This window comes from Pinus tabuliformis, chromosome X (assembly GCF_031772625.1).
Source record: "Pinus tabuliformis cultivar Carrire ecotype Pingquan chromosome X, CPIR1, whole genome shotgun sequence".
Lineage (NCBI taxonomy): Eukaryota > Viridiplantae > Streptophyta > Pinopsida > Pinales > Pinaceae > Pinus > Pinus tabuliformis.
In genome coordinates, this window is record NC_142308.1 from 1,681,036,480 (window position 1) to 1,681,049,645 (window position 13,166).

General features: G+C 42.2%; 1 protein-coding gene and 1 pseudogene across 1 annotated transcript in view; both read right to left on the reverse strand.

Annotated features, from left to right (window-relative positions):
* LOC149146473 (putative calcium-binding protein CML7) overlaps positions 1 to 9,600 on the reverse strand; it is a 45,358-nt gene extending 35,758 nt beyond the window's left edge. Inside the window, exons 1-2 of the mRNA XM_089452776.1 lie at positions 9,584 to 9,600; positions 8,464 to 8,813 (exon numbers count right to left, since the gene is read on the reverse strand). Of these exons, the coding sequence (XP_089308902.1) occupies positions 8,464 to 8,813; positions 9,584 to 9,600 (367 nt within the window). The remainder of the gene's footprint in view (positions 1 to 8,463; positions 8,814 to 9,583) is intronic.
* A 560-nt stretch (positions 9,601 to 10,160) lies between these two features.
* Positions 10,161 to 10,658, reverse strand: LOC149146474 (V-type proton ATPase 16 kDa proteolipid subunit pseudogene; annotated as a pseudogene).
* Positions 10,659 to 13,166: the final 2,508 nt, after the last annotated feature.

The following is a 13,166-nucleotide window of genomic DNA, read 5'->3' on the forward strand; positions in this document are numbered from 1 at the left end:
TGTTGTCCTTCTTCAAATATGTACAGATTATTTGGGGTTCTTTTGCCTTTGATCACTGTTTTACCTGTATCAAGATCACGAGCAAGACATCCATTTGATCTGAATATAACCTCGGTTCTTTGATCACACATCTGGCTGACACTTAGAAGATTATGCTTCAATCCATCAACATACAAAACATTTCCAGCCTTGACCTTTTCTTTTAACTGAGCAATGCCTTTTCCTTTTATAGTTGCAGAAGTATCATTTCCAAAAGAGACTTTCTTTCCCTTTTCTAGATCAGAATATGACTCAAGTTTTTCTTTATCACCTGTCATATGCTTCGAACATCCACTGTCAATGTACCATAGATTTTCTTGTCCCTCTGCATAAAATGCTATCCCACATCTTTCTGTTTGTGGTTCCTTTATTCTCCATGTTTTGGTGCTTGAGGCTTGTTCCTTTTTCTGCTGAAACCTGCTCCTGCATTCAGAGTCTTCATGACCAAAGTTATTGCAAATAGAACATTCAACTTCATTTTCAAGAACCGAAAAGTTGTTATAGGTCCTTTTTGTAATCCCGGTCATACTTCTTTGTTTTTGAGCTTCCCTAGTCATGATTGTTTTATATGCAACACATTGAGCTGCTTTGTGACCAAAGTTATGCAAGAAAAGCATTGTCCATTGAAGAAACTTCTGCGGTTATCAAATCTACCGGCCAAATGATTGTAATTTTTATTGTCATCCATTCTTGAACCAAATTGAGAAGATTTTACCTGTGGCTGGTTGTAGCTTTTGTTCACCCTTAAGATGGATTGCCCCTGATAGTTTCTGTTTTTAATTCGTCCCTGCTTTACCTGATGATCTTCATTTTGCTTTTGCTCATTTCTTCTTGCTGCATCAAGATAACTTTTTGAGGTGGATGCTTGAGAAGTTTCTCCATTATAGCCCAGACCTGTCTTGTTTAGTGGAGACCGCTGCACATTGATAATCACATCCAAAGTTTCAGATCCTTTGACAAACTTGAGATTAATAGCTTTTGTTTTCTCAATGTCTTTTCTAAGACCAACAATTTCACCTTCTAATTTTTCAAGATGTTTTTCCTTTTCATCAATTTGAAATTGTAGAGTATCAATGATCATGTTCTTTTCTTCTATACATCTCTTGAGTCTAGTAATTTCATCATAAAGGTTATCCACATCTATAGCATCCATATAATCATCATCTTCAAATGCCATTAACAACTTATATTTATTACCTTGTTCATCTTCATCACTGTTTGATAGACCATCACTATCTTCATGAGTGTAGTAGCTTTTCTTATTTGCATTCTGTTTCTTGTTCCATCTAGCAGGTTCCTTTCCTTTATCCTTATAAGGACATTTTGCAGCATAATGACCTACTCTTCCACAAGCAAAGCATTTAAAAGGTAACTTACCTCTGAACCTTCCAGAAGCCCTTTGAAGATTTCTGACAAAATTTGATTCTTCTTCCTCTTCTTCTGGGACGTGGCTTGCTTCATAATAATCTCCTTTGCCTGATGCCTTGAAAACAGCTTCTCTTCTATCTGATGGACCTCCCTTTCTCATTTCATAAGCAGTTAGAATTCCATGTAGCTGAGACATAGTAAGAATTCGTAGATTTTCCTTTTCTTCTATTGCAGATACTTTAGATTCAAACTTGGGGGACAATGATCTTAGAACCTTTTCAACCACAATAGCCTCTTTTATTTCTTCACCCAAATTTTTCATACAATTAACAACCTCATCTACCCGAAGAAAATAGTTAGCCACACTTTCATCATTATACATTTTGAGAGTCTCATACTGAATTCTGAGAGTTTGAAGTTTAGCACGCTTTACCTGTTCATCTCCTTCATAGCTCGTGACAATTTTGTCCCATATCTCTTTTGCGGATTTATAGTGCATTACCTTCATAAATTCTGATTGAGATATACATCCTAATAGAGTACTGACTGCTTTCGCATTTGTTTCATACTTCTTTTTCTCAGCTGCATCTGTAGGAGTAGCTGAAGGAAAAGCGTAGCCTGTCTCTACGATGTCCCAAACTTCTGTACCAAGAGATTGAAGATAGGCAGTAACTCTTACCTTCCAATAATTGAAGTTTGTCCCATCAAAAACCGGTGGCCTGATTGATGCTTCTCTCTCGTAGTTGCTCATGATGAACGATCTACCTTCAAGCGATCAAGCTTCTCTGAAGGACCTGCTCTGATACCAATTGTTGGAAATAATACTGAGAGGGGGGGTGAATCAGTATTATCTAATTCTTTTAATAAATCTTCCTTATTTGTTCTTTGAATTAGTTTTGCATGTCAGTACCATAAAATAATGAGCATGAACAAAGAAAACAGATAGTCACACCAAAGAACACAAGATGTAAGGTGGAAACCCAATGTGGGTGAAAACCACCTGCTGCAATATGTCTCTATCTTCTTTCAAATTAGAAACTCCTTTTACAATGGTTTTGTAATGGTGCAGTCCTTTACCAGTACGCAGGCTGCAACCTTCAGAGAGCTACAACTCTCTCTCGTTTTCCAGTCTCTCCTGGAAGGGAGCTACAACCCCCTACTTCTTTTCTTACAAGGACCACTTTTCATAAATTTTCAAACTAGATCCATAAGCATCAAATGATCATCAAGTATAAGAGAATCACCCAATCAACTGTAGTAACCAGATCAACAATAATAGGACCAAACCCAGAACACAGCAATGATAAACAAAGATTTTAAGAGAAGTAAGCACCCTGCTCAACTGCTCGCCTGCTTACGTAAGCACCCTGCTCAACTGCTTGCTTGCTTACCGTACTCACCCTGCTCAACTGCTTGCCTACTTACAGTACGCACCCTGCTCAACTGCTCGCCTGCTTACGTACGCACCCTGCTCAACTGCTCACCTGCGTACCTCGCTCTGAGTCCATTGAACTGCCTGCGGACCTCCCCACCTGCAACCCTTCTGTGCCTGCGTACCGGCGCACCTGCAACCCTTCTGTGCCTGCGTACCGGCGCACCTGCAACCCTTCTGTGCCTGCGTATCGGCGCACCTGCAACCCTTCTGTGCCTGCGTACCGGCGCACCTGCAACCCTTCTGTGCCTGCGTACCGGCGCACCTGCAACCCTTCTGTGCCTGCGTATCGGCGCACCTGCAACCCTTCTGTGCCTGCGTACCGGCGCACCTGCAACCCTTCTGTGCCTGCGTACCGGCGCACCTGTAACCCTTCTGTGCCTACGTACCGGCGCACCTAAAATGCTTTTGTGCCTGCGTACCGGCGCACCTGCAACCCTTCTGTGCCTGCGTACCGGCGCACCTGCAACCCTTCTGTGCCTGCGTACCGGCGCACCTGCAACCCTTCTGTGCCTGCGTACCGGCGCACCTGCAACCCTTCTGTGCCTACTTACCGGCGCACCTAAAACGCTTCTGTGCCTGTGTACCGGCGCACCTAAAACGCTTCGTTCCTGTGTATGTACGCACTTTTCTCTCACTGTACCTGCATACCTTCGGGCATAGATGATTTCAAGGCTTCAGAAATAACCCAGACAGTCAGATCTACAGATCTGAACATGCGCCGAAGAGATCTCAGTCCATCAGTAGATTCACCTTATTTAGATCTAGACCAGATCTTGCCCTCATAAGATATTCAACCCAAAACATGCTCAAGCCAAATGATCTCCTTTGCTTTATATAGGAAAGCTCTTCCTTAAATCATGGATCAATACCACAGGCCGACACCATAATAACACAATACCGTCGGCTAAATACCAAGAGTAAAACATAAGAAAACCCCACATGTGAATTTCTTTGCCTTGAAATGTGTGCACTGGGGGTACGCACCTCCTGAACGGCTGACCTGCGTATCTGGCCGCGGTCCCTGCATGGTGTACCTGCGGGTACGCACCTTCTGAACTGATCTCCTGCGTACTTCTTAATTTTCAACAAATTGAGAGCCTTGCCACGGGAGTTGCCATCAAGTACAAACATATAGCCATACCAGAACATAATGCCAACAACTTTCAAGCAAAAGATCAATCGGAATGAGCCCTTATGAGCTGGTATATGGTATGGAGGCTAGATTTCCTTCATCCCTCGGTATTCCCACCATCAAGCTGTTACAAGAGATTCAGGCAGAACCAAATGACATCCAAAGGAGAATTAATCAGAGGATCCATCTCCAGCAAACCAGAGAACAAGTATATGACAGAGCACAAATTTTGCAAGAAAAACTCAAAAAGATGTTTGAAAAGAGAGCTAAAACTGAAGATTTCAGAATTGATGACAAAGTTCTAAAGTGGGACTCAAGAAGAGAAGATAAGGGCAAGCATGCTAAGTTCGATTTCCTGTGGAAAGGCCCATTTGTTATTTCTGCTGTTCAGGGAAACAACACCTATTTTCTCAAATCTATGGAGGACAGCATTGTTGAAGGAGGACCTGTAAATGGCAGGATGTTGAAACATTATCACGATCCTTGTTGTTAAAACAACGAAAGCCCTGTAAATATTTTTGTACAGCTATATTGTGTATATATAAACACTGTTTTTAATTCATTTTGATAAGCAGGCCGATGATTGAACAAGCAGTAGTAAATTCATGGAAGCACAGCCGGGGCTGATTGTCCAGTTTTCAAAGATCCACCTCTATATCAATCTTAGCAAGGCAACAAGAGTACAACGTCACAACAGTAACTCAGGTCAAAGAGAAGCTGTCTTGCACCACAATTCTCAGGCAAGAAAAGGTTAACAGAAGAACAAAGAGGTTTTTTAGTTTACAGTGACAACAGAGATCAAGGCAGTCTGACCTGCTGTTCTTGACTTTTCACAAGGAAAAGCCATCCCCAAGTGGAGCCACTGTTAGCCTCCTGTCGCAACAGGTTTCATATTTCATGATTGACATTTTTACATGCCAAATATGTCATCTTTCTTGCAGCAAGGTTCCATATTTCCAGATAAGAAAACCAGAGAAGAAGTGATATAGTATGCCAATTCAAATTTTACTGCTGTTTCCAATTTAGATGAGTTGTTTCAGTTTTGAAGAAGTTTTTGAAGGGAGGTCTAGACAGTCTAATCCTGGTCTCCCTAGGTTTCAATTTCCTGTTTTAGAATATAGAGAATGACATCTGTCCAAACCATTTAATCTTGGCAGATTTGTAGATAGGTAGAGAATCAAGGGGACCCAACTGTTTAATCTGGGCCCTGGCAGAAATAAGTGCAGATCTAGATAGGAAAATTCAAAAGAAAAAACTGTGAGTTTGGGTCTGCAAGTCCAAATGCACCCAAAATAAAAGAAGAAAAAATGTTAGGACAGTAGGCTGGGTAGGTAGCTTTGGTGTGGCAGAAACATGACTAATGATCAATTTTGTATTTCACAATGTCTTATCTTTTCTGATCACAGTTACCAGGCAACTTTGCAGTTTCATGAAGGTACTCAGGCTAGAGATTCATTAACATCCCCTCTTCTCATCTCCCCCAAGTCACTTACTAACACCCCCCAAGAGGTCAAGATATGCTTGAGCCTCTCAGTTCCATCATCTCCATGACATTTGCCTTGATGAGGACCTCCTTCACTCAAGGACTGCTCACTCATCATCTGTGAGCCTTCTTTTCCCAAATGGCATAAGGTCCCGCACCTTAGCGCCCTCTCTTCATCTCCATATTAACTTTTAACTTTATTATATAGCTCCCTAACAATTTGCCCTTTCCCCTACTAAAATTCATGTATATAACACTCCCCTATGTAAATACCCCTCCCTGGCAATATAGCCATATTTTCTACTAAGTCCGGGAAATCTCAGTCCATCTGGGACTGTTTTTAGCCCATCCGAGTCATTGAGGGACTGGTTTGACATATGGTCAGCTAGTAACCTCTCCCTTAACTCCAAAAACCCCCAAAAAACCCATGTTCTCACCTTTCCCCTTGCAAAATTTCACCTCACCACTGTAAAAACCCACATTCCGCCCCTTACCCAAAGTTTCTGTGCACAAATATTAACCCCCGCTGCATATAAATCCCATAACCCACTCAAACCTAAGTTTAAACCCGCCGCGAATATTAAATTTGGAATATTCCTGTGAATATTCCCGCTCATTAACCCCCCATCACGTCGCATTCGCCGCCAGCCGTCCGATCCACAGCCCCGCAGATCTACGGCTGGTGGGCATCCTCTTCCCCGACGCGCCCGGCCTTTAACGTCCGGGAGTTCGGCGGTTTTGCCGCCGTACTCCCGCCACGCGTCATGCGCCGGGCTGTGGCGGAGCCCCTCCCACCGAAACCACCATCCCCCATAAGCGGTGCGCCATTTACCGCTTACCGCCCTGCCAGGTGACGTCACCACCACGTCACCCCCCTGCACAGTCATGCCCACGTCACCCCCCCTGTACAGTCACCCGCCTACGTGGCCTCCTGCCATGTCACTGCCACATGTCCCGCCACCATACCTGCCACATCATCGACCGTACGTGATGACATCATCCCGCCACATCGCCCTGCTGACGTCATGCTGACGTCACCCGCCGTACAACGCTGATGTCATCAGCCCTTTTTGACGCAGAGGCGCGAAAATCGCACTTCGGAGCCCCGGAATCGAATTCTGAGGCAGTTTTTGATAAATCTCTCATCGCAGGATTTTTTGGGCTAGAATGGAGAATCTTCAAGGAATCTTTAAGGAATCTTTGCCCCATGCAGCCCAGGAAGCCCGAAAAGGCGTAGAAATGAGCCGTTTTCTTCACAGAGCTTGGCGAAAGAATCAAAAAGCAATTTCAACGGTGCAGGGGCCGAACAGCGGCCATTAATCCATGATTAAACCCTCAGTACATCAGATTAGCGGCCCAAATTTTGTCAAAGAGTATCAGAGAAGGAGGAGACGCCAAAGAGTATCAGCCGAAGATATTTTGGTGGCTCGATGCAGCTAAAAATTAATGAGCCCCTCAGGAAGTCAAATCAGACAGCCAAAGCCCATTCCTGCACTCAAATCACAGCTCAAACTTAAATGCAGGCAGACATCGAGGAACAGAAACCCATACATATCTATTTCAGAAGACACTACAGCAAGCCACCAAGGACAACATCATTCACTCATTTCTAATACGGAGACCCTCAGCGCCGCTCAAGAGATTTTTTGCATTTAATTCCAGATAGAGTTAGGTCAATAAATGATGTTTTATGACCTGATTAGGTCAAATGGTAATAAAAGTAGTAGATAGAAAGTTTTGCCCTATATATACCACCCTCTGTATAGTTTTAAGGGTTGGTCAATTGAGAATTTCATTAGAGACTCGCATTGTATACCTGAGTTTTTCCATAATCAAATATTGCTGAAAGCTTGGAGAAAGAACTATCTGTTGTTGATGAATGTTTTTGAGAAGCTGAAGATGGAATTCCTGTGCTGCGGCCTGAAGCAATAAGTGCCTCTTATCTCTGTTCATGTGTTTGCCATTATCTAAGTTGCAGAAAGAAAGAATAGCCTAGAATTAGTTAAATACTCTCTATGCTCAATTCCTGCTATTTCTTGATGTTTTCTTCTGAATGAATTGGTTATGAACATCGAATTCCTTCTGGCTCGTGTTTACCCCAGTTCACCTGTGCTGGCCAATTATTTAGGGATTCTTAACTACCCCTAGGTAGCGCCTTGTTACTTTCTCTGTTAATTCGATTGAGAGATTCTTAAGTGCCTCTCATTGCTTGACACCTCTTCCATCCATAAAACCTGAAAGCTGCTTCGACCTCATCTATCCTGCTCCATTTTCCTTCTCTGTGTTTAAGGAAATATAACAACTTTCTCATCCTCGACTCCACGCCCAATGGTTCGAGAAATTTGGACTATACACTGCCTCTCCACCTGAAGAGTCAATTTTCCCACCAAAACAAAACAAAGAACCCCCTGAACCCAAGACCTAGCCTAAAATCCTTTTAAACAAAGTCAAATCCAAAAGAGAGAGCCCTCTCTGATTGCAGGTTGGCTAGAACCTGCAGTCCAAAGTTGGTTAGTGGTTACCTCGGCTGTATCCCTTTCTTAACATTCGGGGACAACCTGAGTGATAACAGAAGGCTGGGAAGTTTTGGATAGGGCTCTCTCGGCTATTGATCCCTTCCGTGCCACCGGTGGAGTGAAGGATGGACTACAGCCAGCCAAGAGAAAAAAACAGTTAGGCCAGCCCGGAGGCAGGGAGACTAGTTCATTACCGCTAGCCCATATCCATCGGCTGTTTGATCTTAGCCACCCACGGAAGAAAGAAAGCTCCGGAGTGAAAGAAACCATCGGGAAGGAGTTCAACCGGTTACCCGGCCTCGGTAGTCCTTCATTGGATTGCTGTTTCTAATGGATGGATATAGTTGGATGGATAGAGAGCTCACGTTGCGCCCCCAACAGTTGTTCTTTTCCCACCAGTTGAATGAAGCTGGTAGCTAGATAGTTTTTGTTTAAAACTCGATCCCGTAGTAGATGTTTCCATCGGAATTGACCTTAATTTATCAAATACACTCATCGAATTCCGATGGCTCCAACTTCTCCCCGTTGCTGGTAAGAATATGACCGAGTTCCCTGGCAGAAATATTGCCGATGCTTTCTTTATCGAGGGCTTTAAAGGCATCCTTGAGTTGAACATGGAAGCTCCCTCCCTTCAAGTTCCATTTCATCACGTCCACGAAGCAAGGGAAGTCGATGGTGCTGCTGATCTCTTCACGTTTAATGATCTCTTTAAGCTCTGCTTGAGTGGGATTCTCCCCCAGGGTTCGCATCACGGTTCCTAGTTCGGCTGCCGTAATGTACCCATCACGATCAGTGTCGAATAGGCTGAACGCCTCCCGCATTGGAGCGATCTGCTCTTCACTCCAGATCAAAACTAAACTTTTACTAAAACACTATTTTGTTTGTTCCTGCCAAAATTAATTAACATCAAAATTCCCTTTGAAATCTGCTTAATATCGTATTGGATGCCCAGTAAGCATTGTTTGGGGCGATTCGTAGTAGATGGGGTGATTCTGAGAATCGCCCCACCACCCGACGATTCTCAGAATTGCCCCATCTGCTACGAATCGCCCCAAACAATGCTTACTGGGCATCCAATACGATATTAAGTGGAGAAATCCTAGCCCTGCGAAAGATCTGCGGTGATGGCACTGCTGGGAATTGAACTGGGGTCGCCTTGGGTGTTATTGCAACAGGGGGCGATGTCAGTGCTAGTGTCGGAGAGGCTAAGCCCATCAATACCGTGACGAAAATGAATATGACTCTAACCCTAATGACTTCACAACACACCCTATTACCAACTATCTTATATCTGACATTTAGTCAGTAATTTGATCTTATATCTATCATTTAGTCATTAATTTGATTATTTTCTTATTATTCAGTTATATAATTATATCATATTATGTTTGATCCTAAATCAAATATTTATCAGAGTGAGGAAAATTGGTCAGTAAAAGATATATTACTTAGTTTTTTAAATTGACTTCCACTTAATATTCATTCGCAGTTTCCGTAAAGAAAAACTTGGCGGAAGTACCTACAACAAGTGGTGAATTGTGAGAAGAATATGTACAAGATCTGCGGGAGTCTTATCTTGCTGAACGGACACACCGTAAGATGTATCACACCTCATCTCTTTTCTCATTAAACGTCATTGTCAGTATTAATATGAAAACAACATACAAACAATTATATCCACAAACAATCAAACTGCCAGCCACATACAGCCATGTCATTTCTCGAATATTATTACTGTGATACCATTTCTGCCTCAACTTTATGCTTAAAAATTCCATGGCATTTCCCCAATATTATAGATATGATACCATTTCTGCCTAAAATTTAAAGACACACACTACAAAATATCCACCTCAGTCACGCTTTCCCACAACAGGCCCATGATTGTTACGTATTAGCTTTGGTCATTCAATTCCATACGATTTGATTTCAAATTCATAATGTGCCAAATGACACCAGCAGTAACGTGCACTTGTTAACTGGTTCAATTTCCACATTGTAATGAGCTTTCAAATTGATCACTAAATTCTTAAGTCTAAAATTCCAAACCAAGAGAATAATAATGAATCTTGAGCAAAATATTATCTCCTACTGGAAACAACAATCACATTTCCACTGCAGAAGACAACAGTCTTGCTAAAAAACTAACAAATGAACCAAGTAAACAGAAGACCAATTGCAACTTCTTTAATCTGCTCGTGACTGGCCAGGTTGAGAAGAAAGTATAATACCAACTATAAGGTCGTAGAGTGCAAGTGATTATGCAAAGATCAATATGAGGATCATACCAACAAATAGCTTTGGCTACTGTGCATTTGCTCTGACACTAGCATCACCAACAATACCAATAGCCATTGCCGCAGCAACACTCGTGAGCCTGCAAGCCAGTCTCGATGACAGATGCGTGTAACCATCAAATAGATAATAGGAATTTGCCTTGGGGTTAATTCTTGTGCTGATAATCACAGCAATAATCAAACCATAAATACCCAACACTCCAGCCATGAAGATTGGAACAATCAATTTCATCACAAGCTCCGGCCTCATCACACCCATGGAGGCCATGCCCACGCCACTCTTCACAGTTCCATATGCAGCTCCCATGTAGGAGAACACGAGCACTGCGGTGGCCCCAAGGAAGTCGAAGAATGGACCAGTCTCATCGCCGCTGAATACGTCCACCATTTTAACTGAGATTTGGGATGAAATTCAAGCTAGAACTTCGAGGTTTTTTAGAGTTTCAGAGCCTCCAAAGAGATCGAACCTCGAAGCTAGAACCTGCAAGTGCCTAGCCCAATCCAGATGCAATCTCAGAGCATTAAAAAAAGTCATTCAATTCCATGTCAAACTTGTAAATGGAATCAGGTACTAGGAAATGGATTCTGAACTGCACATTGAATTAATGGATAATCCTGTTGTCAATTTAAAAAACTGAGGTGGTGGGGCCGCCACCGCCCCGCCACCACCACTGGTGGCGGGGCGATTCTCAGAATTGCCCCACCACCCAGCGATTCTCAAGCTATAACTTCGAAGGTTTTTCAGAGTTTTAGAGCCTCCAAAGAGATCAAACCTTGAAGCTGGAACCTGCAAGTGCCTAGCCCAATCTAGATACAATCTCAGAGAATTAAAAAAGTCATTCAATTCCATGTCAAACTTGTAAATGGAATCAGGTATTAGGAAATGGATTCTGAACTGCACATTGAATTAATGGATAATCTCGCCACCGCCTCGCCACCACCACTGGTGGCGGGGCGGTGGCGGGGCGATTCTCAGAATCGCCCCATCTGCTATGAATCACCCCAAACAATGCTTACTCGGCATCCAATATGATATTAAGTGGAGAAATCCTAGCCCTGCGAAAGATCTGTGGTGATGGCACTGCTGGGAATTGAACTGGGGTCACCTTGGGTGTTATTGCAATAGGGGGCAATGTCAGTGCTGGTGCTGGAGAGGCTAAGCCCATCAATACTGTGACGAAAATGAATATGACTCTAACCTGTGTTGCTGCACATTCTAATGCATAAAGACAATGAACCTGTGTTGCTGTGCATATAATTTCATACTGACGAGTCATGACAGTGAACTCCATTGTTTGTTCACCGAGTCTTCCCATAGAAAACATGTTTCTTTATCCCTCTTATGCAAAGTTTTTGACATTCATTTCCGACATTTCTTTGGCATTGTCCATGATTTTTCTGCAAATATCCTTGTTGTTAATAGTTCGTCGATCTGGACTGCCACGTCCACTATTAGTAATTGTCATCTGCAACATTCGCAGTACTATGCGACATATTCTGTTTTTCTCATCAAATCTGAAAAAGAAGTGCAGAACGAAGTCACTAAAGCTCTAGAATGGAATTTTCTTACATGGTAATGAAATGAGTTTGGAAATGGTTAGTGAGTAGATCTATAGGTCTACCTACTCGACCCTCTCTAGGTCATCTCATTAAATCTGAAAGTAGTGGGAGTTCTGGTGCCATTTGAGGAACTGGTGCATGAAGGTACATTCCTTTCTTCCCATGACCTACTAGAAGAGGCCTCCCTAGTGTTACAACTACGTTGAATCTACTACCTTCCATTGCAAGGGAAAGTTCTTCGCGTGGCTACCTACTTGCAGAAACAAACAGTCGAGATTTCCAAAAAGAGAAATGATAATGATAGATATTGAGAAATCAGTAGGTGTTAAGAAAATGAGGAATTATTAAAGGATGAGAAATAAATTAAAATTGGCCATTAGAGGAGATGTAGGAATGAAGGTAATTAAAATTATTATAGAGAAAGTTGTCATGAGGCGCCTTATCAAAAAATAGGTTAAATGAGAATCTTTATGAAGGTGGTCAGAAGATAATTCATTTGATGTCCTCGAATATGTCCAAAAATTCCACATTATAATGTAAGAATGACTCTCATTCAAATTCAAAAGTAAGAGGGATATTGAAATTATTCTAATAACTTGTTGGTTTGGGGGTCTATTATGATATTTCTAAAATGTTGGAGGTCAATGTTCAATCCTCAAAATGGACCCTTCTTCATATGACTGGTTTGGATGTTGTTTCTTGGTCTCTCGATGGAGCTTTAGATGAGAGATATATTGGAAATTATTGGAAATGGACTTCATTGGAATACATCAACCTTGAATAAGAGTATTGAACCATGGTGGATAGGATATTTATTTGTTAGGATATTCCAACACATAGGAAATAGTTAAGTATAACTTGGTCTAGTATAGAGTTAGGTAAAGTGTGTTTCTTTACTATGTACATTTTGTAACTTACAATCCGACGGTCACGATATGTAGTGATCCGACGGTTCATTCTCTCCTCGGTATTACCAACACTTGATCTGTGGCTTAACACCCGATTGGTCCATGATCTCTATTTAAAGAGCATGGAGGGTCATTTGTAGGTTAACTGTTCATGAGAGAAGCTTATGTAAAATTTCATTCTTTTATTAATAAATTGCCTGAAGTGGCCACGCTGGCTCAAGCCGTGGACTGTTTCCCCCTTTGAGGGTTTTAACCACGTCAAAATACTGGTGTATTGATCTGTGATCTGTGTGTGAGCGGTGTCCTTTGGTGTTCTTGGAACTCCATCCAAAGGACATATCCATGTAATGGGAAAAATAAATATTCAATCAACATTTGGACTATTGGAAAGTTCCTTTTAGATGATTGATATTCCATGGCACAATATT